The sequence below is a fragment of the Oncorhynchus keta genome, chromosome 14, assembly GCF_023373465.1.
Source record: "Oncorhynchus keta strain PuntledgeMale-10-30-2019 chromosome 14, Oket_V2, whole genome shotgun sequence".
NCBI classification, from domain to species: Eukaryota; Metazoa; Chordata; class Actinopteri; order Salmoniformes; family Salmonidae; genus Oncorhynchus; species Oncorhynchus keta.
In genome coordinates, this window is record NC_068434.1 from 44,944,437 (window position 1) to 44,971,267 (window position 26,831).

At 41.6% G+C, this 26,831-nt stretch overlaps 3 protein-coding genes across 7 annotated transcripts in view; 1 reads left to right on the forward strand and 2 right to left on the reverse strand.

Annotated features, from left to right (window-relative positions):
• Nucleotides 1–9,068: 9,068 nt before the first annotated feature.
• Nucleotides 9,069–20,797, reverse strand: dph7 (diphthamide biosynthesis 7). The gene is made up of 10 exons (XM_035786218.2): nucleotides 20,652–20,797; nucleotides 20,092–20,253; nucleotides 14,696–14,823; nucleotides 14,462–14,549; nucleotides 14,118–14,212; nucleotides 11,689–11,846; nucleotides 11,180–11,252; nucleotides 10,989–11,054; nucleotides 10,410–10,582; nucleotides 9,069–10,144 (listed from the first exon to the last, which is right to left on the reverse strand). Exons 2-10 carry the CDS (start codon nucleotides 20,230–20,232, stop codon nucleotides 9,630–9,632), a joined length of 1,437 nt encoding a protein of 478 aa, XP_035642111.1. The 5' UTR covers nucleotides 20,233–20,253; nucleotides 20,652–20,797; the 3' UTR covers nucleotides 9,069–9,629.
• LOC118393500 (protein PAXX-like) lies at nucleotides 20,713–23,774 on the forward strand. 2 transcript variants are annotated; one of them, XM_035786220.2, is made up of 7 exons: nucleotides 20,713–20,953; nucleotides 21,306–21,366; nucleotides 21,463–21,512; nucleotides 21,662–21,846; nucleotides 22,012–22,059; nucleotides 22,248–22,341; nucleotides 22,679–23,774. In XM_035786220.2, the coding sequence occupies exons 1-7, from the start codon at nucleotides 20,799–20,801 to the stop codon at nucleotides 22,725–22,727; spliced, it is 642 nt and encodes a 213-aa protein (XP_035642113.1). In that variant the 5' UTR covers nucleotides 20,713–20,798; the 3' UTR covers nucleotides 22,728–23,774. The 2 variants fall into 2 exon arrangements, with proteins under 2 accessions (XP_035642113.1, XP_035642112.1); XM_035786219.2 differs by having other exon boundaries at nucleotides 20,720–20,953; nucleotides 22,009–22,059.
• The window catches only part of abca2 (ATP-binding cassette, sub-family A (ABC1), member 2), a 105,447-nt gene continuing 102,381 nt past the window's right edge, over nucleotides 23,766–26,831 (reverse strand). For 3 of the 4 annotated variants that reach the window (XM_052461818.1, XM_052461817.1, XM_052461820.1), the window contains exon 50: nucleotides 23,766–26,666. In XM_052461818.1, coding sequence (XP_052317778.1) covers nucleotides 26,631–26,666 — 36 coding nt within the window. In that variant the 3' untranslated portion in view covers nucleotides 23,766–26,630. The remainder of the gene's footprint in view (nucleotides 26,667–26,831) is intronic. The other variant, XM_052461819.1, reaches the window with a different exon arrangement.

Genomic DNA, 26,831 nt, shown 5'->3' on the forward strand with positions numbered 1-26,831 from the left:
CTGTTTTTATTAATCACCCAACTTCTTGCAAATTCTTTAAATAATAGTCCTGTACAAGATATTTCCATAGCTGGTAAAGAAATTATTATAAGCCAGCTGGCTGACGATACTACACTTTTTCTGAAAGACGCTAACCAAATTCCCATATCGATCAATGTGATACAATCCTTTTCCAAAGCGTCTGGTCTATTTCTTAACATTAAGAAATGTGAACTCATGGCTGTCAAAGATTGTGTGACACCTTCCACATTATGGTATTCCAGTAAAAGAAGAACTTACATATTTAGGCATAACCATTACAAAGGATCAGAAGTCTAGAGGCTTACTAAATTTTAACCCTCTTATTAAAAAAAAAACAGAAGAAACTAAATCAATGGCTACAGAGAGACTTATCTTTAAAAGGTAGAGTCCTAATAACCAAGGCTGAAGGTATCTCTAGACTATATAGATATATTGTATAAAAATACCTCTCTGTTTTTAGAATATTGGTTCAGAAATAATATCCTATTGGTGAGCCAACTGGTAAATGCAGAGGGTCTTTTACTCAGTTATAAAGAATTCTTATCACTTTACAAGGTCCCTGTAACACCTAAAGATTTTGCAATTGTTTTAGATGCCATTCCCTCAGGTGTTGCTATGTTATTCAGGAACATGTCAAGACCTGACCCTCAGAGCCTACCTTCTATTGACCCTGTTGACTCATCAGTAGGAAAGATTTGTTTCTCTTTTGGTCCATTCAACAACAGAGCGATACGATCCTTGTTTCAGCAGGATGTTGTATCTATCTATACCTTATGTCATGCCTTATTGGAATGGATTTATTGATAATATCTGTTGGAAAAAAGTTTGGATGTTGCCACAAACATACCTACTTGTTAACAAAATTAAGGAAGTTTCCATTAAAATTATTCATAAATATTATTCTGCCAACCACTATATGAAGAAGTTTAAGGAAAACATCAACTCAAATTGCTCCTTTTGTAATGACCACCCAGAAACAGTTGTGCATCTTTTTTGGCATTGTATGCATGTAAGAAAACTGTGGCAAGACATCAGTAGGTTTATAATTGAACACATTTATGAAGATTTTACACTATTGTGGAGAGATGTACTGTTTGGATTCTTTACATACAATAGAAATAAGCGAAATCATTTTTATGTAATTAATTTCATTATTCTTTTGGCCAAATTTCATATACACAAATGTAAATTTACAAACAGAAAAACACATTTTCGTATCCTACAAAAAGAAATTGAACTGTATTTTAAGACGGTTAAATGCTCTACTAACAAAAAAGCTGATAGAATTGTAAGTATATGCATGTCCCTTAAGGTCCTTGTGTAATTGTAATGTGATATTGTACCCCCTAGCTCGATTGTCCATTGTTTGTAATCTATGTATGCTTGTGTTCCCTCATGTGCTTCATGTATTGATTTGTTGTTAATAAAATAAATTAAATAAATAAAAAGTGGTGAAAATGTCAGCCATATTTGTGAGGAAGAAATCCAAACCAGTCGAATTAAATGTATGCACGAAAATAAAAGTATGGCATGTGATATATCATAAAACATTGTCATATAACAAAAAATACAGTTTATATGGGTATATAACAATTTCCTGTATAGTTCATGCGATATGTGCAAATTATTTCATAAAAACATGAAACTTGTACAGTCCCTGAAAATGTTAAATGTACCAAGTTTTTGTACGTGGCACTGTTGTAATCACTGACTATCAAAACATAGGTGAAGACATCACATTTTCTGTGTTATCATGGTTGTTTCTACAGATATGATGGAAAATACATTGCCTGGTTATGGAGGTTACATTTTTAAACGCCCACACCAGTAGAAAGCCAGAGCTTATCCATGATGTTGCAGAAAGATTTAAGTCGCACCAATTTGTAAGTCGCTCTGGATAAGAGCGTCTGCTAAATGACTTAAATGTAAATGTAAATGTAAGTCAATAAGTCATCGTTTTAGTCAAAGTATGATATAGTTGGCCTTGAAGTGGCAAATCTGAACTGCCCACTTCGTGCAAATCCATGTGAATGCAGTGTCTTTTCCTATGATATGACATACAAATTGTTTAAAGCCTACTCTTCATTTCAGTTTCATTTTAATGTTACCGCCACCCAGCATGGCATTATTTATTCATCAGAAACAGCTGCAAAATTATCAGTTTTCGTAACTAAGATGAACCAAACAGCCTTGTGTCCACATGGCCGCCTGAGCCACGAAACAAATAAAAATAGGGGGGTACAAACGTATGTTTCTCCATCACTACTTATTTTACCACACAATTATCATAATCCATTGGATAATTTGTAAATGTTAATTTATTGTTGAGCAAGTCTGTATTATTATTTTTTATATGACCATTTTATGAATCGTGTAATTGCGTGATGTGATCGCATTTGGCAAACCCGCTCCCCCAAGATGAATGGTTTACTCTACTGCTTTGATTGGTATGATGTGTCTACAGTGGCGAACAGTCATTCAGGGCAGAGCCCCACCTGTTTTGAGTCCCACTTGTTCAGCTAAAGAATACATTAAAAAAGTAAAACATTGTTGCCTGTTTTGCATGTTAATTTGGCATTAGTATGCGTCACATTAGTTTGTAAACAATAAAAAATAAATAATTGAGTTAATAAAGCCGCATACAAACATGGTGTTTTGTTTTAATTAAAAAATATGAATATTTTTTTTTGTTATTTTTTTACTCCCCTTTTCGTGATATCTAATTGGTAGTTACAGTCTTGTCTTATCACTGAAACTCCCATACGGACTCGGGAGAGGCAAAGGTCGAGAGCCATGCTTCCTCCAAAGTACAACCCTGCAAAGCCGCACTGCTTCTTGTGACACACTACTCGCTTAACCCTGAAGCCAGCCGCACCAATGTATTGGAGGAAACACCGTACAACTGGCGACTGGAGTCAGCTTGCAGTCGCCTGGCCCGCCACATGGAGTCGCTAGAGTGCAATGGGACAAGGACATCCTGGCCGGCCAAACCCTCCTCGAACCCAGACGTTTCTGGGCCAATTGTGCGCCGCCTCATGGGTCTCCCAACCACGGCAAACTGTGACACAGCCTGGGATCAAACCCAGGTCTCTAGTGACGCCTCAAGCACCACTAGGCAGTGCCTTACACCACTGTGCCACTCGGGAGGCCCCCCATGGTGTCATTTTTGACATCTTGATTCAACCTTCTTTTACTTCAGAATTCCCAGTTGTCTTGAAAGCACCATCAATCCACAGAATGCCAGCCTATAGCCTGTCTTATCCGCTCGTCGTTCCCTTATGCCATAGTTTGTACATCTCAATTGTCAGTATAAAACACATTTGTTTAAGCAAGTCAGCCATATCAGCTCTGTTTTTTAAAGGCAGTACATGAGGCTGAATGAACTGTTTCGCTGCCAGACAAGGCACTGTTGACAGCCAGGTACAGCAGTGGTAAGGATTCACTCCATGGTGCTGGAAAGAAAAAGCTGTCCCAACAGCAGAGCTATCCAGGCCCGAACAGTTTGTGGGCACCATTTGTCACTGTTATAGTGCAACTAATGTACTGTTTAGTGTTGTGTTGTGGCATGCATTTAAAAAAGCGGGGGAGTTTGCCCCACCAAGATTTGCATGCTAAAATCGCCACAGAGTATCTATCCAGATAATGCCGTCCCTGGAAGGGGTGCGTCACCTGAGTGGGTTGATTCACTGATGTGGTCATCCTGTCTGGGTTGGCGCCCCCCCCTTGGGTTGTGCCGTGGCGGAGACCTTTGTGGGCTATACTCAGCCTAGTCTCAGGATGGTAAGTTGGTGTTTGAAGATGTCCCTCTAGTGGTGTGGGGGCTGTGCTTTGGCAAAGTGGGTGGGGTTATATCCTTCTTGTTTGGCCCTGTCCGGGGGTGTCCTCGGATGGGGCCACAGTGTCTCCTGACCCCTCCTGTCTCAGCCTCCAGTATTTATGCTGCAGTAGTTTGTGTCGGGGGGCTAGGGTCAGTTTGTTATATCTGGAGTACTTCTCCTGTCCTATTCGGTGTCCTGTGTGAATCTAAGTGTGCGTTCTCTAATTCTCTCCTTCTCTCTTTCTTTCTCTCTCTCGGAGGACCTGAGCAGTAGGACCATGCCCCAGGACTACCTGACATGATGACTCCTTGCTGTCCCCAGTCCACCTGGCCACGCTGCTGCTCCAGTTTCAACTGACCTGAGCCCTAGGACCATGCCCCAGGACTACCTGACATGATGACTCCTTGCTGTCCCCAGTCCACCTGACCGTGCTGCTACTCCAGTTTCAACTGTTCTGCCTTATTATTATACGACCATGCTGGTCATTTATGAACATTTGAACATCTTGGCCATGTTCTGTAATAATCTCCACCCGGCACAGCCAGAAGAGGACTTGCCACCCCACATAGCCTGGTTCCTCTAGGTTTCTTCCTAGGTTTTGGCCTTTCTAGGGAGTTTTTCCTAGCCACCGTGCTTCTACACCTGCATTGCTTGCTGTTTGGGGTTTTAGGCTGGGTTTCTGTACAGCACTTTGAGATATCAGCTGATGTACGAAGGGCTATATAAATAAATTTGATTTGATTTGATGAAAAGGCACCCGCAAAATACAATTCAAGGAACTAATAGTTACACGTCATTTGCGACGTACATGATCATGAGAAAATTCATTGTAGCCAATCATTTCACTTCCTCTGTGAGAACCACGAGCATGGGCTGACTTTGCTTTGCTGTTCCACAGCCGAAGCCTGCCAGCAGCCGACCAAAGTTTGCACCGTGTCCATTACAATGTAGAAAAACGCAATAGTTATCCATATTACTGGAGCTTCATTTTATTCTATTATGGCAGATTCACTGCCTCAATTTATGGAAGATGCCAAAACTTTGGCATTAACATGCATTGATATAGGGGAAACTATCTATTGTTATGACAAATCCAGCTTCAAAACCAGCCATAGGGCCAGATGGCTAAACATTTGAACAGGGTGTAGTAAAAGAAAAACAGCAACAACAGATAACATTAGCTAGCTAGATAAGATTGTGTCACATCCTGACCATAGAGAGCCTTCATTTTCTATGGTGGAGTAGGTCAGGGCGTGACTGGAGGGTTAGTCTAGTTTATATTTTCTATATGGGGTTCTAGGTTGTTTTTTCCATGTTGGGGTTTTGGTATGATTCCCATTTAGAGGCACCCGTATATCGTTGTCTCTAATTGGGGTCACACTTAAGTAGCATTTTTTCCACCTGTGGGTTATGGGATATTGTTTATGTTTTGAAGTAGTATTTTAGTCACGGTTCGCTGTTTGTTAGTTTATTGTTTAGTCTTTGCTAAAGTTTCACTTCTTTAATAAATTATGTGGAACTCAACATGGTCCGACATTCATTATAACGATCGTTACAGATTGGTATACTAGCTATACTGAGTTGGAACCTAAAAGTGCATCTCGAGGACAGGAAATGACGTTTCACATCCCTAACAGTTAATTATGTTTGGTTTTCAGATTTGACAACATTTCTTAAACCTTAGTTAAACCTTTAAATTCCCCCTTCCAGTGGGATCAAGATAATCTTAATTTTCGGCACCAAAACTATTCTAATCACAACTATAATATTTAGCCCAATCTTGATTGAAGGCCACGGCAAAGGTTTTCCTGTTTGTTAAAAGTTGCCCTTCACCTGCAGTTATGGACTGCCCTCTTAAATTAAAACCACGCTTTCAATGGGGTTCAAGTCTAGAGAATGAGATGACCATTGCAAAATGTTGATTTTGAAAAACAGAAGCATATGCAGAAAAGTATGTCATACCTACGGTGAAATATGGTGGTGGATCTTTGATGTTATGGAGCTATTTTGTTTCCACTGGTCCTGGGGCCCTGGTTAAGGTCAACAGCCTTGTTTTGTCAAGAGGTGTGGAAGGGCGGGGAAGGTATCTGCAGTCAGAGAATAAGACCAGGATGCAAATAATATCCACTACCGGTCCAGAAGACATCAGCTAGACAACCAGCATCTTCCAACTCTTGAGGTAAGTTTTCTTTCAATGTGGCTCACCTCAGATGTACATAGGTGGATAAGTGTTCGTAAGTCGGTCCATCCCTGTCACAGAAGACTCAAAATTTGAATTAACCTGGTGTGCTCTCTGTGCTCTCATAGAGAAAGGCCTGTTGTGCTTAAGGGATGAAGATCCAGATTGTGATACTGCTGTTTGCTCTAGTGAGCATCCCTTTAGCAGCAAGCCTCAACGAAGCTATCCTTATTAACGAAGGTATGTCTAGTGTGTGTGTGTGTGTGTGTGTGTGTGTGTGTGAGAGAGACAGGTGAGTGTAGAGTGTCTCTGTCAGTCTCTGGGATGACAAAACAAATGTTGGTCAAGAGGTGAAAAAAGTTATAATTAGAACCTGTAGAGTACTTAAAGCATATATATGTGCAATTAAGCTCAAATTGTTATCTGTAGCTAACGTGTTAGGACAACCATAATAGCCATGGAAAATATCTTTAAGCTGCTTGTTGGTGTACTGTGACATGTGAGATACCTTCCTAACGTAGTCATTGTTCTGCTATTATTGTCACAGCAGCTAATCAAACCCTTATTCCAATTGGCACTCCTATATCCAATGTTGAGTGTTCTGGCGCAAAATGCTGCTTAGCATTATCCAGTTGAGTGTTACACATTGCAGGTGGATGAGATCAGAGACCAAAGGGCCTAGATTCAATCCGTAGCACCAAAGATCCACGCTATTGTGCGATTTAAATTCAAAGGCAATGTTCCCACTGCATTCACCCTAAACGGTAAAACACTGCATATGTCGGTTCAATAGAAAATGATCCAGCTATAAGGCAGATCTTCCACACTACAGATCGAATCTAACCCCTTATACCCGCAATGATAAAAAAAATGTATTCCATTCAACTGAGACATTTACTTTGTTCATATTCTTATATTTTATATTTAGCTTCTTATTATTGTTTATTATTATTATTATTATTATTGCATTTCGTTGGACAATGTGTTTCCCGTACATATGACTAATTCAATGCAGGACAACTGAAATCAGTCTTACCTCATTTCTACCAGCATCTCACATGTGCAATTAGAGGTGAAAAAAACTCTAGATCAACTTTACTCCACACACAGAAACGCATAAAGCTCTCCCTCACCCTCCATTTGGCAAATCTGACCATAACTTTATCTTCCGGATTCTTGCTTACAAGCAAAAACTAAAGCAGGAAGAACCAGTGCAGAGCTCAATACGGAAATGGTCCAATGAAGCGGATGCTAAGCTACAGGACTGTTTTGCTAGCACAAACTGGAATATGTTCCAGGATTCATCCGATTGCATTGAGGAGTGTAAGTTCTTAGACGACGTCATCCCCACAGTGACCACACGTAATTATCACAACCAGGAGCCATGGATTACAAACAACATCCGCACTGAGCTAAAGGCTGCACTGAGGCTGCAACATCCGCACTGAGCTAAAGCTGCCGCTTTCAAGGAGCGGTTCACTAATTCGGACGCTTATAAGACATTCCGCTACGCCCTCTGTTGAAACATCAAAACAGGCAAAGCATCAATAAAGGACTAAGATCGAATCCTACGAATCTGACACTTGTCAGATGTGGCAGGGCTTTCAAACTATCATGCATTACAAAGGGAAAACCAGCCACAAACTGCCCAGTGATGCAAGCCTACCAGATAAGCAAAATGCCTTCTATGCTCACTTCGAGGCAAACAATACTGAATCATGCATAAGAGCACCAGCTGTGTGATCACACTCTGTAAGACCTTTAAACAGTTTAACATTCACAAGGCCGCATGGCCAAACGGATTACCAGGACATGTACTCAGAGCATGCGCTGACCTGCTAGTGTGTGTCTTCACTGACATTTTCAACCTCTCCCCGACCCAGTCTGTAATACCTACATGTTTCAAGTAGACCACCATAGTCTGTATGCCCAAGAACGACAAGGTAACCTGCCTAAATGAATATTGCCCCGTAGCACTCACAGCTGTAGCCATGAAATGCTTTGAAAGGCTTGTCATGGCTCACATCAACACCATCATCCTAGACACCCTGGACCCACTCCAATTCGCATACCGCCCCAACAGATCCACAGATGACGCACTCTCTATTGCACTCCACACTGCCCTTTCCCAGCTGGACAAAAGGAACAGTAGTTCATCAGGGAAGTATTTGTACTCCAATGTAGTAAAGAGGAAGGAGTGCCATTTTCAGGGTACAATGGTATACTTAGTTAGTAGTAGGCCTACATGTTATTCAAACTCTACCCCAAGAACTTTATACAATAACTGGACCCCACAGACTGATCCATCTGAAACTCTGTCTGAGCATCAAGGACCATTTTGTTTGTGTTGGGAGGTCAATAGGTTGCTGAACATGTGCTACAGCTGAGCTGATTATGTGTTACTGGACCCTGGTGTATTGTGAATGTACATGCTGAAAGCACTAGCATGTGCTATTGTAATTAAAACAAAATGTATATTAGGCTACATTGTATTGCTTTACAACTTTTGTCTTCTTTACCAGAGCAGTACACATGATGGCTACAGGTTAAAAGCTAAATCATTATGGTCAACTGATCAATGTACAGACAGATACAGTTGGGGTCAAATATATTGGCACCCTTGTACGATTCACTATTTATTTGTTAAATACATTGAAATAAAAAACACTTTTGTGTTATTGTTTGATTTACAACTGCACATAAACTCCCAAAATGTAATAATAAAGACTGAAATTGCGATTTTTCAACTAAATTATTCCAAATTCAAATTAATTTGGTTGGAGGCAAGTTATTCTCGTTCACTGTGTAATTTACTACGCTTTCATATCCAACACCAACTACTGGAACTCAACGACAAAAATGTATGGTGTGTTTATGCCTGCAAGTTGCTACAGTATGTCTGATATTTGTCTCAAATATTTTTCTCTGCTGCCTTCTTGGTTGAACCAGGTCTCGCTTGAAAAATCAATTCTCTCTCAATGTGACGAACCTGGATAAGTAAAGGTTAAATCAATCGAATCAGTGTTAACAGAACAATAGAAGCCAGGGGATTCAAACACAGCAAATGTATTGCTCAAAAAAGTATACACGTGAAATAACAAATTGTACAAGTGGATTAAACAAATGTTTTTCCTGCATTGTAACAAATCCATGACCCACTTATCAGGAAATCTTTAAGATCCAATATGTATACTGACCTAAAAGGTGTTGGTTTTTCATTAAAATGCATTATTAAATCAGGGTGGAATGATATTGATCTGCACAATCATAAATAGTTCAGATATCTGCAAGTGATTCAAATTAGGCCTATTTTATCCAAGAAAGGTTGAATAAATGCCAGGTGCTTTCGCATCATGTGTGCAGTATTGGAACGAAACCATAATGTTTACAGAAAGGTAAACATTTGACATTTTTGCAACAGTTGACATTCCAAAAATTTGAAAAATGTTATTTGTGGTTTTTGTTTGAAGGTGAATATTCCTCTAGTAGTAGTGAGAGACCGCTATGGTGAGATATCATATGCATTCTTCGGTCTTTGCCTCCTGATTTAATGGGCTTGACCAATAAGCAAAAACATGTCTCCAAACCTCGGCAGCATTCCAATCGGCACCCTATTCCATACATGTAGTGCACTTTGCATACTTTGCTGGTGCTACTGCCTGGCCACCATCTCCTTCACCCACAGCCCTTCTTTCTCCCTCCCCCTGGGCCGTCCCAGTGCAGCCTGCCTCCTGTGGGGTCCAGTCCCAGCGCCACACATGAAGCATGTGGTCATAGAAGGAACAGCTGGCCATCAGGCAGGACACTGCAGGGCTGTCCACGGCAGGGTTAGGACAGGCAGGTGGGCCTGCCACAGAGCTAGCAGATGACGGGGATAAACTCTCAGGTATGTAACGTCCTGTGTCATCCTCCAAGGAGGTGTCGAAGCTGGCAGTGGGAGATTCATACTGAATCCTTAGGTGTCCTCCTGTACGGCTCTCTGTTTGGGACTGTCTTGACTCTGTGGTCTCCAGAGGGGAGCAAGGGGGAGGCTCCTCCAGGGAAAGCTGGGACCAGTCAGCCCCATAGGCCAGGGAATTGTGAAGGATATAGGAGGCTACGACAGAACACGCTCCTCCGCTGCCCTCTAGAGGAAGAAGTAAATATTACAGATTTCACAAAATGACAAGACATAACTTGGGTCTTATTCATACTAACACAAGGTATAACAACTTTTGCAATAAAAATATAAAACAATTGTTTCTTATTGGACAAATTCAGGGAGGCTCCTCCCTGCTTCAGTTGTTTCCTTGTGAATACAACCCAGCTCTTCAACCAGACAGACATGGTAGTTGTGGCAAAGCGGTGAGTTTTCATGTGAGCAGCATCACGTCCCAGACAGTCAGACTCACCCAGGGCTTGCTGGCAGTGAAGGATGTGGAAGTCGTTGTGCATGCAGGCAGCCAGCAGCAAGTGCTCATGGGTAGGATGCCACTTCAGTCTCCACACTCCGCCACCCAGAGCACTCTCACTGAGAGGCTGACGCATGTTCCTCTCGTCCCACAGGAGCACCTGCTCGTCATAGCTACAGGACAGGAGAGAGTTCACATGATTCACTGCATCTCAAATGGAACACTATTCCCTATATAGTGCACTACTTTTGTCCAGAGTCCAGATCATTCCCTATAGAGTGCACTACGTTTGAACAGGAGCCCTATGGGCTCTGGTCAAAAGTAGTGCACTACATGCACCATAGGGTTCGTATGGGCCTCAAGGTTCGACACCAATCTATCCTTCACACATCTGGTAAGTAACATCAATTAGTATGTTGATAGAAAAAAAAACAGATTACTCAGCTTCTCTCCCAGGAACACATAGTGAATATAAAGGGGAGCTCGATGAATACAAGGCTTATAGTATATTATAATATCAGCCTGACCTTTTGAAAATAAAACACCTGACTGAAATAGTCCAAATCAATGTTCATTTACCTGCCTGTGGCTAGAATGCGCTCCCGGTGTGGGCTACTGTGTACACTGCATACACCCATCGAGTGCCTTCAAGAAAGGAAAAACAGTATTGGTTATATGTTCATTTAAGACATGTTTCTGAGGCACCCACTGATTTGGCCATGGGAATGGCGAATGCATTTTTTGACTGCGTATTATGTCAACATGCTCACCTCTTGCTGATGAATGTGGGGGAAGAGGGACCCATCCTGAGATCCCATCCCTTAAGTTTGCAGTCATCCCCGCCTGCCAGGTGCATTCAGACAACACACACACACACACACACACACACACACACACACACACACACACACACACACACACACACACACACACACACACACACACACACACACACACACACACACACACACACACACACACACGTTTGGTCATGTTTAAATTATTCTGCAAGCACGCAGACAACAGTAAACATGAGGTCACCAACTGAACTTGCTGCTATGGAAGATCAAAACATGGGACGCATGTCACAAGACTTTTTAAAGAACATGAGGATCACGTCTGCTCAAAAAGCATGACAACCCTGACCATCTTATTAAGGCAACGTGTAAACATCATCATCACACAAGGAGGGGCAAACATTAACACAGAACTTGACAGGAGGGTATTGAGAACTAAGCAGCCTGTATTAGCTGGATGTGTTTTCGAGAGGGAGTGTTACCGGAGTAGACAAGCTGAGTATCCCAGTATGAGAATGCTGAGATCCAGGCTTCAAAGTCGTGGGCCTTCCACTGTGATACAGCAGTGAGACTGTTCTCCCCCAGGGAAAAGACGTTGACACAGCCTGCAGAGTCACTGGACACCACACGCACGTCACTACTGCAGAGGAGAAGAGGAGAGGATACGCCATGGATGAGTCTCAAATGGCACCCTATTCCCTATATTGTGCACTACTTTTAAACAGGGCCCACGGGGATGAAAACCCTAGGTAATCACATAACTTAGTACTATATCCTAAACAATTCTATTGCGCTGCTCTTTCTCTGGCAATATTAAAATGACTTAAATGGAATATTAGGAATATGTATTCCTAAAATGATATTACTCCTGTCTGAACAGATAAAACCATTCAAAATACTGCATCAGAGAGCATCATTTAGCCACAGAGGATCAATAGCTTAAAAAAAAAAAAGATTAATCAAGATTAATCATAAGCACTTAAAGTCGGAAAGGCCAGAATTTAGGCAGCATGCACGCCAAATATAGAACAGCTTGTTGCATTGTGGCCATAGACATATAATCCATAGAAGGGTTTTGAAAACCTCTAAGCCTGGCAATTTTACTGTTAAACTCATGGGTACACTAGCTATTGCTGCCAGTCCTGACTTGAATGGATTATACTACTATGGCTGGTTGCGGCTGTCAGTTGGCCTTTCGCAAATTTCAAGATATAATTGCGAGAAAAACTTTCAAGTTTGGAAAGCAAATGCCTACTGGTGAAAATAGAAGACTAATCTGTCTGTAGAAGCCAACAAAAAACATGTTGCAACAACGTTTTGAGCGAACAACACTTTTTCTAAGTAGCTTATCTTGAAATAAGCTTTTGGCATGAGTGCATCGGCCATCAGTAAGTAGCCTAGGCTTCATCTTCATCATTCAGTGCCACTGGAAAGTTATTTAGTAGCCTACTGCAACCTAGAATATACACTGAGTGCAAAAAAGATTGAGTTGCACCCCCTCTGTCCTCAGAACAGCCTCAATTAGTCAGGGCATGGACTCTACAAGGTGTCAAAAGCGTTCCACATGGGTGATGGTCCATGTTTTCCCACAGTTGTGTCAAGTTGGCCGAATGTCCTTTGGGTGGTGGACCATTCTTGATATACACAGGAAACTGTTGAGTGTGATAAACCCAGCAGCTTTGAAGTTCTTGACACTCAAACCGGTGTGCTTGGCACCTACTACCATACCCCATTCAAAGGCACTTCAATCTTTTGACTTGCACATTCACCCTCTGAATGACACACATACACAATCCATGTCTCAATTGTCTCAAGGCTTAAAAATAAAATAAAAGGGGGATTAGCATTGATGCAAACAATTAAATTGATAGAACCTACAATCTGCGATATTAAAGTTGATGTACCCCCACAAAATAAAAATGAAATACAAATAATGTATTTTTGTTTTGTTTTTTTACCCCTTTTTCTCCCCAATTTCATAGTATCCAATTGGTAGTTAAAGTCTTGTCTCATCGCTGCAACTCCCGTACGAAGAGGCAAAGGTCGAGAGCTGTGCGTCCCCCGAAACACAACCCAACCAAGCCGCACTGCTTCTTGACACAATACCTGCTTAACCCGGAAGCCAGCCACACCAATATATGTCAGAGGAAACAACGTACACCTGGCGACCTTGTCAGCGTGCAATTGCCCGGCCCACCACAGGAGTCGCTAGAGCGCGATGGGACAAGGACATCCCTGCCGGCCAGACCGTCCCCTAACCCGGACGATACTGGGCCAAATGGGTCTCCCGGTCACACCAATGCTCAAACCAGGATCTCTAGTGGCACAGCTAGCACTGCAGTGCCTTAGACGACTGCGCCACTCGGGAGGCATAAATTATGTATTTTAACATGTAAATGACGTAGAATTGCATGAAATGCCTTTATAAAAAGGCCCATTTATTTCAAGGCCCTGCTAAAGAAACCCCCCAAAAAGCCTCAACTGTATGCCACTACGGAAATGTGACTATAGATGTATGCAATGCTTTATAATTGAATCTTTATGTAACTAGGCAAGTCAGTTAAGAACAAATTCTTATTTTCAATGATGTACTACACCGGCCAAACCTGGACGACGCTGGGCCAATTGTGCGCCACACTATGGGACTCCCAATCACGGCCGGTTGTGATACAGCCTGTATTTGAATCAGGGTGTCTGTAGTGACGCCTCTAGCACTGAGATGCAGTGCCTTAGACAGCTGCACCACTCGGGAGCCCAAATAATGAACTTGAAACAGACAAACAAACTTACCACGGATATGCTTACATTCTGAAATTTGACTGACTATTAGAACATTAGTTGTCCAATCGGTGGTCTTTAGTAACCTCCCATGCAGTGTTCAGTATATCCCAAATGAAGCCATTATCCTCACCTGTTACCTCTTCCAGTGGACCAGTCTAATGACAGAGCCAACTTATCAGGTCCCAGTCCCAAACTGGTCACAGTCTGCAGAGCACACCGGCCTTCCTACTGGAGACACGTATCCATAAGAGCAGTGCCCAAAGCTAGGGTTGCACAATTCCCTAGTTTTTCTGAAATCCTGTTTAGAGGATTACGGATGTTGTGCTTATTCCATCCTGATTCCAGTAATAACGCAAATCAGGATATCTGGACAACCAGGGAATTTGGGGAAGCTACTAGAATTTTGCAACCCTAACCCAAACACTCTAACATAACGGACATGGATATTCGACAGTGAATGAATATGTATCTCACCTGACTCTCTAGGAGTCTGTGCAGCTGTATCTCCCCACTGGCTGTAGCCATGCCCAACAGAGGCTTCTCCGACACTGGCACATGACACCTGAGAATAGAGGTATAGCAACAAAGTAATCATCAAGGCCAGGTGGAGGATCTCCATTGAAATAGTTTTGTTCCGGACAAGGTCTAATGTGTCAAGGAAACCAGCCCAAACTGAAAAGAAGCTTGTATCTGTTTGTATCATCTTACCATTTTATATCTAATATAGCTGGTGTGTCAATCCGCTGCAGCTCACTGAGGGGCGGACACATAGGTCCTTGTTGACGAAACTTGAACAGGTATAGTCGGCCAATCCGAGTAGCCGCGTCCTCTGGTCCCTGACGATTGCACAATGAGAGAACTGTTACACCACCTTATACACACACACCAGAGTCCCAACGTGTATGAGAAGTAACAACTTTCTGATATACAGTCAGTGACATACATCATGGTGTATAAAGTATGTGGACACCTGCTCGTCGAACATCTTATTCCAAAAATCATGGGCATTAATATGGAGTTGGGCCCCCCTTTGCTGCTATAACATCCTGCACGCTTCTGGGAAGGCTTTCCACTAGATGTTGGAACATTACTGCGAGGACTTGCTTCCATTCAGCCACAAGAGCATTAGTGAGGTCGGGCACTGATGGCTTAGATTGGCTTAGATCGGGTTGCTTGTATCTGGTTTGAAAATGATTTAAAAGACAGAACACAGTGTGTACTTACTGATGGCGTTAACTCAGGATTTCTACTCGTAACAAAAGGTGTCCCACAAGGTTTGATTCTTGGTTCAGTTCTTTTCACAATTTATATTAACAGCATTGGTCTATTTGTACAAAACTGTAACTGTCATCTGTAAGTAGATGACACTGTTGTATACGCTAATGCCCCTACGGCACCTCAGGCTCTGTTGACTCTTCAATCTGCTTTTACTACCTTGCAGAAAGCCTTGGTTGACCTGAAGTTGGTACTAAATGCTGGTAAAATCAAGAATATTTTCCAAATCATGTAACTGATGATTTTTGCATAAGTACGTTAGATGGTGCCCCCATTGATCGTGTCCCCGCCTAAAAATATCTGGGTATCTGGATTGACGAAAAGCATGCTGACGAGTTAGTCAAGAAATTAAGAATTAAGTTGGGTTTCTTCTATAGGAATAGGGCTTGCCTTTCATTAAAAAAAATAGTAGAAAACAGACAATTAAGTCTACATTTATTCCTGTTGGAAGTGTATGGCGATATTATATACATGAATGCAGATGCCGGTGTTTTGAAGCCCTTGGACACAATTTATTACAGCACACTTAGTTTTATAACATCTGACAGTTGACACTCACCACTGCATCTTTTAACATAAAGTTGGTTGGACCTCGCTAAAAACACGTCATTCTGTTTTTGTTTATAAAGCCTTGCTCAAACTACCAATTTACTTAACATCATTGTTGAAATATAGAAACTTGGATTACAACACTAGATCACAGGGTTGGTTAATGACAGAGACTTCCCTTTCCTTTTCCTACTAGGCCCCTATCATGTTGAATAATCTCCAAGTAATGCTTCATTTGGATGTTGTTGTCGTCACTGGGTCAGTTTAGGAGAAAGGGATCCTTATATTGATAAATGTGTTTTGTTTATTGTGTATATAATATTTGCTATTTATTTAATTGTGTGTTTTAAGTTGTGTATAATTTTATTTTCCTGTATTGTTACCAGGGTACATTTGCAAATGAGACCTACAGTGGGGAGAACAAGTATTTGATAACCTGCCAAATCGGCAGTGTTTCCCACTTACAAAGCATGCAGAGGTCTGTAATTTTTATCATAGGTACACTTCAACTGTGAGAGACGGAATCTAAAACAAAAATCCAGAAAATCACACTGTATTATTTTTAAGTAATTAATTTCCATTTTATTGCATGACATAAGTATTTGATACATAATATAATAATATATGCCTTTTTAGCAGACGCTTTTATCCAAAGCGACTTACAGTCATGTGTGCATACATTCTACGTATGGGTGGTCCCGGGAATCGAACCCACTACCCTGGCGTTACAAGCGCCATGCTCTACCAACTGAGCTACAGAAGGACCACCACATCAGAAAAGCAGAACTTAATATTTGGTACAGAAACCTTTGTTTGCAATTACAGAGATCATACGTTTCCTGTAGTTATTGACCAGGTTTGCACACACTGCAGCAGGGATTTTGGCCCACTCCTCCATACAGACCTTCTCCAGATCCTTCAGGTTTCGGGGCTGTAGCTGGGCAATACGGACTTTCAGCTCCCTCCAAAGATTTTCTATTGGGTTCAGGTCTGGAGACTGGCTAGGCCACTCCAGGACCTTGAGATGCTTCTTACGGAGCCACTCCTTAGTTGCCTTGGCTGTGTGTTTCGGGTCGTTGTCATGCTGGAAGACCCAGCCACGACCCATCTTCAATACTCTTACTGAGGGAAGGAGGTTGTTGGCCAAGATCTCGCGATACATGGCCCCATCCATCCTCCCCTCAATACGGTGCAGTCCTCATATCCCCTTTGCAGAAAAGCATCCCCAAAGAATGATGTTTCCACCTCCATGCTTCACGGTTGGGATGGTGTTCTTGGGGTTGTACTCATCCTTCTTCTTCCTCCAAACTCGTCGAGTGGAGTTTAGACCAAAAAGCTCTATTTTTGTCTCATCAGACCACATGACCTTCTCCCATTCCTCCTCTGGATCATGGTCATTGGCAAACTTCAGACAGGCCTGGACATGCACTGGCTTGAGCAGGGGGACCTTGCGTGCGCTGCAGGATTTTATTCCATGACGGCGTAGTGTGTTACTAATGGTTTTCATTGAGACTGTGGTCCCAGCTCTCTTCAGGTCATTGACCAGGTCCTGCCATATACTTCTGGGCTGATCCCTCACCTTCCTCATGATCATTGATGCCCCACGAGGTGAGATCTTGTATGGAGCCCCAGACCGAGGGTGATTGACCCGTCAACTTGAACCTCTTCCATTTTCTAATAATTGCACCAACAGTTGTTGCCTTCTCACCAAGCTGCTTGCCTATTGTCCTGTAGCCCATCCCAGCCTTGTGCAGGTCTACAATTTTATCCCTGATGTCCTTACACAGCTCTCCGGTCTTGGCCATTGTGGAGAGGTTGGAGGCTGTTTGATTGAGTGTGTGGACAGGTGTCTTTTATACAGGTAACGAGATCAAACAGGTGCAGTTAATACAGGTAATGAGTGGAGAACAGGAGGGCTTCTTAAAGAAAAACTAACAGGTCTGTGAGAGCTGGAATTCTTACTGGTTGGTAGGTGATCAAATACTTATGTCAAGCAATAAAATGCTAATCAATTACTTAAAAATCATACAATGTGATTTTCTGGATTTTTGTTTTAGACTCCGTTGCTTACAGTTGAAGTGTACCTATGATAAAAAAAGTACAGACCTCTACATGCTTTGTAAGTAGGAAAACCTGCCAAATCGGCAGTGTATCAAATACTTGTTTTCCCCACTGTAGGCCTCAATGTGTTTTTCCCTGGTTAAATGAAAAGTTACCTGTTTGGGATAGGGGGCGGTATTTTCACGTTCGGATGAAAAGCGTGCCCAAAGTAAACTTACCTGCTACTCAGGCCCAGAAGCTAGGATATGCATATAATTGGTAGATTTGGATAGCAAACACTCTAAAGTTTCATAAACTTAAAATTATGTCTGTGAGTATAACATAACATATTTGGCAGGCGAAATCCCGAGGACAAACCATCCAGGATTTTTTTTTTTTTTAGGTGACTGTTTTCAATTGCCTTTCTATGGGAATCTAGATTTCTGTAGGCATCTGGTTGCAGTTCCTAGGGCTTCCTCTAGATGTCAACAGTCTTTAGAAGTTGGTTGATGTTTTTCTTTTGAGTAATGAAGAAGTATGGCTGTTCAGACTGAGTGTCGAGTCTAGTGTACTGTTGTGTTTGGGGCGCACGACCTGGAGATCACTCCACTTTGCTTTTATCCGCTATTGAACATAGTTTATTCCGTCTTAAATTTTATCGATTATTTACGTTTTAAAATTACCTAAAGTTGGATTAGGAAAGTTGTTTGAAATGTTTGGACCAAGATTACAGGTAATTTATTAGATAATGTGTAGTCATTTTGGGCCAGTTGTGTGTAGTCATTTTGGGCCAGTTGGAACCGGTGTTTTTCTGAATCAAACGCGCCAAATGAACGGACATTTTGGGGTTATAACGACGGAATTAATCGAACAAAAGGACCATTTGTGATGTTTATGGGACATATTGGAGTGCCAACAGAAGAAGATCTTCAAAGGTAAGGCATGAATTTATATCGTTATTTGAGTTTTGTGTCGCGCCTGGCAGGTTGAAATATGATTGGCATGTGTTTGTTTGATGGGGTTCTGGCCTCAGATAATCACATGGTTTGCTTTTGCCGTAAAGCCTTTTTGAAATCTGACACGGTGGCTGGATTAACAATAAATTAAGGTGTATTTTGGTGTATTGCACTTGTGATTGTATGAAAGTTAAATATTTCTAATAATTTATTTTGAATTTCGTGCTCTGCAATTTCACCGGATGTTGTCGAAACGTTCCGCTAGCGGAACCCCTAGCCGTAAGAGGTTTTAATAAATGTTGGGCGATTAGGCCTGGCTCGCAGTCGGCATTCCAATTCATCCCAAAGGTGTTTGATTAAGTTGAGGTCAGGGCTCTGTGCAGGCCAGTCAAGTTCTTCCACACAGATCTCGACAAACCATTTCTGTATGGACCTCACTTTGTGTGTAATGCTGAAACAGGAAAGGGCCTTCCCCAAACTACTAGTACAAAATTCCAAGCACAGAACAGACTAGAATGTAATTGTATGCTGTAGCGTTAGGATTTCCCTTTACTGGAACTAAGGGGCCTAGCCAAACTTTACAGTTGGCACTATGCATTCGGGCAGGTAGTGTTCTACTGGAATCCTTCAAACCCACATTTGTCTGTCGGACTGCCAGATGGTGAAGCATGATTCATCACTCAAGAGAACGCGTTCCCACTGCTCCAGAGTCCAATGGTGTCAAGCTTTGCACCACTACAGCCGACGCTTGGCATTGCGCATGGTGATCTTATGCTTGTGTGTGAGGCTGCTCGGCTTCCCGACGAACAGTTATTGTGCTGACGTTGCTTTCAAAGGCAGTTTGGAACTCGGGAAGAGAGTGTTGCAACCAAGGATTTTTAAGTGCTACATGCTTCAGCGATCCGTTCTGTGAGATTGTGTGACCAACCATTTCGGGGCTGAGCAGTTGTTGCTCCTAGATGTTTCCACGTCACAATAACAGCACTTACAGTTGACCGAGGCAGCTCTAGCCGGCCAGAAATTTGACAAACTGACTTGTTGGAATGGTGGCATCCTATGACGCTGCCACATTGAAAGTCACTGAGCTCTTCAGTAAGCCCATTCTACTGACTTTGTCTATGGAGATTGCATGGATTTGTGCTCGATTTTATACACCTGTCAGCAATGGGTGTGGCTGAAATAGCTGAATCCACTCATTTCACGAAGAATCCACATACACTATATATACAAAAGTATCTTGGCTTTGATTGTCTGTTTGTCTAACGATAGTGTCTACAATCTTACCGCATCTGGCCCTTTCTGCAGTTGATATGTTCCACATGCCAGTATGTTGTGCCACTCTGGGATGGGGCACCACTCCACTGTGTCGGCACTCAGCTCTGTGTCGAACACCTGAAGACTGCGGGTCCTTGACTTCCAAGCCATCGCAATATGTTCTGCATATTACTGGACCAAAGCATCAGTCAAATATGCAAATATGGACAGTGTCACCAATTATTATGCCAAGACAACACAGCCCACCATCAACAACATTAACACGGGTAACATAGGATTGGATTAAATATTGGTTAACTAGCTAACTAACTATTTAACTTCTGGTTGAGATACATGCAACATAAACAAGCAAGCCTCCAGCTAGCCTCCAGCTAGCGCACTAACGTTACTGTTAGCAGGCTATAATTTACCTCCCTACTTCGCTAGCAACAGGCGCCTAGACGAACATTTAGATAGCTACACAGTTCCAACTATAGTATTTCGATTGAATTACAACGCACATAATATCCCAATAAGCTATATTTGTTTGCAGATCAACATATATTCTGATAAAGAAATTAGAAACATACATGTGAAGCAGCAATTCGGCTGGCAAACACTTCCTGAATGACGCTGCCACGTCACCGACTGGGGACTACATTCAGCATCGAAACGTTGCACAATGTTACATAGACGTGGGGTATCACTAGCCACCCACTGGCAACCACACACAGTGGATGTTCCCTGACCATCAGCTCATGCCCACACCAACACAAAACATGGATGGAAATCTACCGTTGACCCAATCATCGTATTGCACCGTGGTAGATACAAAAGACCAATCTAAACTAATATGCTACACGCATACAACATCTGGGATATTCAATGTTGGGTGAGTGTTGATAGCTATCTAGCCATTTCCGTATGGATAGAAACCATGCGTTATAACAACGTAAACTGACCAGAAAACTGACCTACCGAGCTACAGTAGTTGTGGACATATGTAGGTAGGTATTTATTATACATTAGCTATTACAGTTTTGCTCAAATAGAGAGGTGATCTCATCGACTCGGGTGAATCACAGTAAACTCGTGCTGCAGTGTTCAGGTTAGTGCTAAAAACAATAACAACAACAAAGCTGCCGCCAGTGGTATCATATAGATATTGCTATAATATTCACCGGTAAAATAAAGATTGGTGTAGTAACACATGCAGCTAACATCATACTTGTTTTCTCTTTCAGCTTGACAAATGCCATTGATGTGTGGAGCACAGATTTCACTGAGGAGACATTGAACCAGTTTGTATGTATCCTGTAAAAATATGTAGGTTCTTAATGCATTATTTTGGCATTTCCTCTCTGTATATGATAACAAAATGACATGCACATTTATTTTCAGAGACAGAAGTTTGCCTTAAAGTCAACAGGGGATTATATCCTGAAAATCAGGTATGTTTATCCCATTTCCCAGTATATTTTAATCCAAGGACCTCATGCACTCCTTGAGATCCTTACAAGATCCTTTACACTTTCCATGCCTTTACAATACTTGCATATTCCTCCCCTCTCCTCTCCTCTCCTCTCCTATGTTCTTCCAGGTCTGCGTGTGGGAGTGGGAGTGTGTCGGTATCGGTGGAGGACACCGATGCAGTGCTCTATGTAGCGGCCAGTCCAGGAGACCTGAGTGTGACTTTGTCCAGACTAAAAGAACAAGAGGCTAAAGAGGTCCTGAGAGAGCTGCTGTTTAGAATGGCAGACAGCCTGACCCATTTAAACAATACTGGTGAGGTTAGGGACAAAACTCTTATACAGCGTACAAAGTTCTCCTCACATACTGTACTCTTTCCTATCTAGGGAAGGCCTTGCTAACTGCTGTTGTAGAATGCATGTGTACTCTTACCGCACTGTCTTTATGTTCTCTGTTGTGTTACTATGCTCTCTCCAGCAGGCCCTGCCTCATTCAGTCCTGGGAAGAGTCCGCACAAACGGAATACAGGTGTTGTGTGACAAGTTCTCTTCATCTTCTTTTTTTTCTGTAGACATGTATTTTTAGTTGCCTTGGTAAATTACAATAGAACATAGCTCATCCTCTAACGTATGAGGATGAGCTATCCTCATAGCTCATCCTCATAGAGGTGTATTAGGAACGATGATGTGTAGTAAATGCTACTCTTGCTCTTTCAGACTTTGAGCCAAGGAGACACCAGCAGAGTTGCCAAACTATAGCAGTCAAGAAGCGTCTCCCAGGAGATTCTCTCATCAACCCAGGAACTAAGAGGTTCATCACCTATACATCACCTTCTCACTGAGATCAGGACAGTGACTGTGTCCCAAATGGCTCCCTATTTCATATACAGTGTAAAACATTTTTTTACCAGGGCCCATAGGTATCAGCTTAAGTTGTGCACTATAAATGGATATGCCTTTGATCCAAAATAGACCACTAGTTTAAAAGGCTGGCCCCTGGTCAAAAGTAGTGCACTATAACTGGAAGAGGGTGGCATTTGGGAAGTAGGGAACAGACGGTCTTTACATACTGTATTTACATGCATCTGCATGCAAATAATGTAAAGAGACAAGTTCACTATTATTTATGTTTTTCTGACCTTTTTCAGAAAGCGTCAAGCAACCGGGGTGGCATTTGATGAAGAAGACGATCAATGATAATTTGCTAAGAGGAATAACCACAGTTGCTTTCCATCCTTGCTGTCACATTTCTCCAGCATACAAACAATATAGTGCATGAATGTTCTTTTAATCCACTAACACTAAGCCATACAGCTTCAACAAAATATCCCAAATGGCACTCATTCCCTATTTGGTGCACTACTTTTGACCAGATCCCTATGGGTAATGATTAAAAGTAGTGCACTATATAGGGTGCCTGATTAAAAGTAGTGCAATTTTAGACGCACTCATTATCATTACCTCAATCACTGTGGGAAGACTTGAAACATGTCTTCCCCAAAAATATTCTCCCCAATTTTCGTGGTATTCAATTGGTAGTTACAGTCTTGTCTCATCGCTGCAACTCCCGTACGGACTCGGGAGTGGCGAAGGTCGTGAGCCGTGCGTCGTCCGAAACACAACCAAACCAAGCCGCACTGCTTCTTGACACAGTGCCCGCTTAACCCGGAAGCCAGCCGCACCCATGTGTCGGAGGAAACACCGTACACCTGACGACTGTCAGTGTGCATTGCGCCCGGCCTGCCACAGGAGTCGCTTGTGCGCAAAGGGACAAGGACATCCCTGCCGGCCAAACCCTCCAATAACCCGGACGCAGCTGGGCCAATTGTGCACCACCGCCCCATGGGTCTCCGGGCTGCGACAGAGCCTGGACTCGAACCCAGAATCTCTAGTGGCACAGCCTTAGACCACTGCGCCACTCGGGAGGCTCGTATTTGAATCTTTTAACTTTGTAATAAGCATGACTTTTTAAAGCCATTCTCCTTGTCCAATCATTCATGTCGATTTGTTCTAATAACATAATTATAATTTTTAACAAGTTAGTCAAATCTGCTCAGGAAACCATGAAATGGATAGTGTATATCAGGCTGATTCTCATATCTTTATTGTTAGCAAAATGACTGCAAGCCTTCAAAGAGCATGCACAGTAAAATATTTGGTTCTAATACCTAATGTTGAAGGTAGGTACTAGAATACTATAATTAAATGCATGATTAAAACCATAGATAAAAATAACCCAATTGATACCTGATTTATTTGTCATTTTTTTTGTTTAAAAATCCAGATCACCCAACGTGAAGCACAGAATACAGAAACAACAGTAGATTCAGCAACAAGTCCAAATGTAACGCAAGAAGAACAAATATGAACAGATGCTTTACAACAGAAAAATGTCAGACACATTTTCATAAAATATATAGATATATATTATATTCATATGCACACATACACTACCTGGGTAAATTCCAAAGCATTTTTGCTTCAGAGCAAAGCCAAGTAATCACTAGATTGATGAAGAAAAAAAATCTCATCGTATTTGCACCCATGTAGAATTGCACCCAATTCTCATATTTGCTGGTGTCGTTTAAAAAAAAAACTGTTTGTTTTACTTTTACTCCAGAGATCTTTGAACATTTTTTAAATTTTTTTAATCAAGCTTTTTTTGGCTCGGAAAAATTCAAATACCTTTAAGTATTCAGAGATGTTGGGTGGCATCAACAGTTGCAATAGATCAAATAATGTTCAAAACCATCTCAAATGGTTCTAAACCACATCGCTGTTCCTTTGAGGTCCAGAGTCACAGAACTCTAGTTAAAGCAGAGCATCACGGTCATCATTTAGTCTCGAGTTAAAGGACACAAGTTAACCTCAAGTTCATTACCATCTTTCCTCACGGCTTTTCAGCTCCCAACATATACAGGTAGCATTAATTAACACATTTCAAAGACAGGCTTGGTTTCTCAGTCTCATTAGTTCACATGAAAAATTATTTCACCTACTTTACATTCTTAGGAAAACAAATTACAACAATTAGTTTCCTTGTTTAATAGTTAAAAGGATAACAAACACCCCAGTCAAGATATTGTTTTTCAAATAAGTCCAAATAGGTCACCCATTAAGAAATCAATGTGTTAAATTACATAGAATTAGTCCACGAAATAACTTAAGCAATTTCTGAGAGGAATTAAGAGGGATCACAACTATATCTTTACAACACAAACACCCCATGAACATATCCATTTCAAATCACATGGCAACATACATATTCAAGAAATGACAAACATTTCTCTTCATTAATGACGTGGTGTGGGTGTTCTTCAAAATTCCTAATGTGCTCCAACTTCCAAAATAAAAAGTCAGCTGACTTGAAAGCATCTTGTAAATCATACAAGATTTCAAACTAAACAATGATCAGAAAGTTCAACTTCTTTTTCTCACAGTGATGGTAGTGCAGTAGTGTATGCTTATTATTGTAAATCCTGTATGTGTCCTTTTTTATAGGTATTACAGGATAGAATTATTATTAAGTTAAGTTCTTTTCACGGTTTTTGATTACTTAAATTATCTTGTTGATTACCTTCATTGTAAAGTAAGTTATTACATGGTGTCCAACATAGGATCTTGTTGAAAGAAACAAATCATTATGATTTGTAGAAGCACAAAATTCAGCATTCAGTAGAAAGTGCTCTAATTATCATGTCGAGACAAAAATATACAGTGTCCAAATGAAGAGGCTCGAGATTTGGGAGGCACCATCAGCATCATCATCAACATATAGAATAATTCCGTTACATTCTCTTAAAAGAGGAAATCTGGTGCAGCTATCCTCTGACTCACTTAATCTAGTAAAGTGATTTCAAATAAAAGGCCAACGATTCAGGACTCACGTCAAAACTTACTTAGCTATCAACCATCATCAGTTATTTCGAAATCAATCACAGATCAGATATCTGTCCTGTATACGTTTAGAAAATAAATCATTCTTCTTGCCACAGAAAAATATAGATATATATATATACTGTATGACACAACACTAGTTTGACTGGTTTCATGACATGCTCTCAAGGCAGGTAGAGGATTTTAAAGGGGGTTGGGGTGGAATCTCTGGTTGAATAGGAACAGTAAGTCCCGAATGGCACCCTATTCCCTTCAGTACATGATGCACTACTATTGAACAGAGCCCCATGGACCATGGTCAAAAGTAGTGCACTATATAGGGAATAGGGTGCGATTTAGGATGCAACTTGTACTTTGGCAGGGACGGAACAAATTTGACCAATGTTGAATCACAAATTCACTGCGTCAAATATCTGATAAAAGATTAGACTGAGTAAGGTGGTCATATCAGAAGGAATTATGTGATATTTTGTGACCTCATCGGCAGTGAATGAAGCCAACTTACTAGTAGCGACATTAATACCTAATCAGACCTTTTGATTTCAGTCCTTTCTAGATGGACCACATTGGTTTTTCAGTGTTCCCATCTATCAATATATATTAAATAAAATACATATAAACATTCCTATAACAACATATCTCCATTAAAATGCAAGCATTCTCACCGTAGCTGTATGTTTCCCATGACAGAAGATTGATCTCTTCGTCACCTCAGCCTTTAACCATGGCTAACTCTGTGACAGCTTTGAGAGGCTGACTTCACTTCTCTGTCCTTCTCTTCTCTGTCCCACTGTGTCTCCTTCTCTGAGTCCAATGCCTCAGTCTCTGTCACTGTTAGGTGCTTGAGGCTAAAAATTAAATGTATCTTACTTTTCCCTTGGGTAGATAGAGACGGTCCACTCTCTTCCTAGTACATGTAAATCAGTGGAGGCTGGTGGGAGGAGCTATAGGAGGATGGACTCATTGTAATGGCTGGAATTAAATCAATGGAACGGAATCAAACATTCTAGCCATTACAATGAGCCCTGCCTCCTATAGCTCCTCCCACCAGCCTCCTCTGATGTATATTTCCTCCTCTCTCTTTCTAATACACACCCTCTCTGAATTTCCTCCTCCCACTTTGTATATCTAGCCACACCCTCCCTGAGTTTCCTCCTCCCACGTTGTCTGTCCAGCCACGCCCCCTCTCTGAGTTTCCACAGTTCAACAGACAGTATCTGTGTTAAAGGAGAGCTGCACCTGCCATGGAGACATACCGGTGATTAGTAAAGGATAAAATACAGTTAAGTACTTAAGTGTGATCTGCACAGTGTATCTATGTAGACAACATCCCATCTCACTTTCTCAGTCTTCTCCTTCCCCTCAAACCCTCTCTTCCCTTTACACCCTCTCCTCCTCTTTCTG

Excerpts from the sequence above, each read along its gene's own strand:
- dph7 (XM_035786218.2), bottom strand. The coding sequence starts at position 20,232 with ATGGCTTGGAAGTCAAGGACCCGCAGTCTTCAGGTGTTCGACACAGAG. Across the intron at positions 14,213-14,461 it reads ACAGACTCCTAGAGAGTCAG|GAAGGCCGGTGTGCTCTGCA; the intron begins GTGAGATACATA and ends TGTCTCCAGTAG. Across the intron at positions 10,583-10,988 it reads CGCATTCTAGCCACAGGCAG|CTATGACGAGCAGGTGCTCC; the intron begins GTAAATGAACAT and ends CCTGTCCTGTAG.
- LOC118393500 (XM_035786219.2), top strand. The coding sequence starts at position 20,799 with ATGTTCCCTGACCATCAGCTCATGCCCACACCAACACAAAACATGGAT. Across the intron at positions 21,513-21,661 it reads GATTATATCCTGAAAATCAG|GTCTGCGTGTGGGAGTGGGA; the intron begins GTATGTTTATCC and ends ATGTTCTTCCAG. Across the intron at positions 22,342-22,678 it reads ATCAACCCAGGAACTAAGAG|AAAGCGTCAAGCAACCGGGG; the intron begins GTTCATCACCTA and ends GACCTTTTTCAG.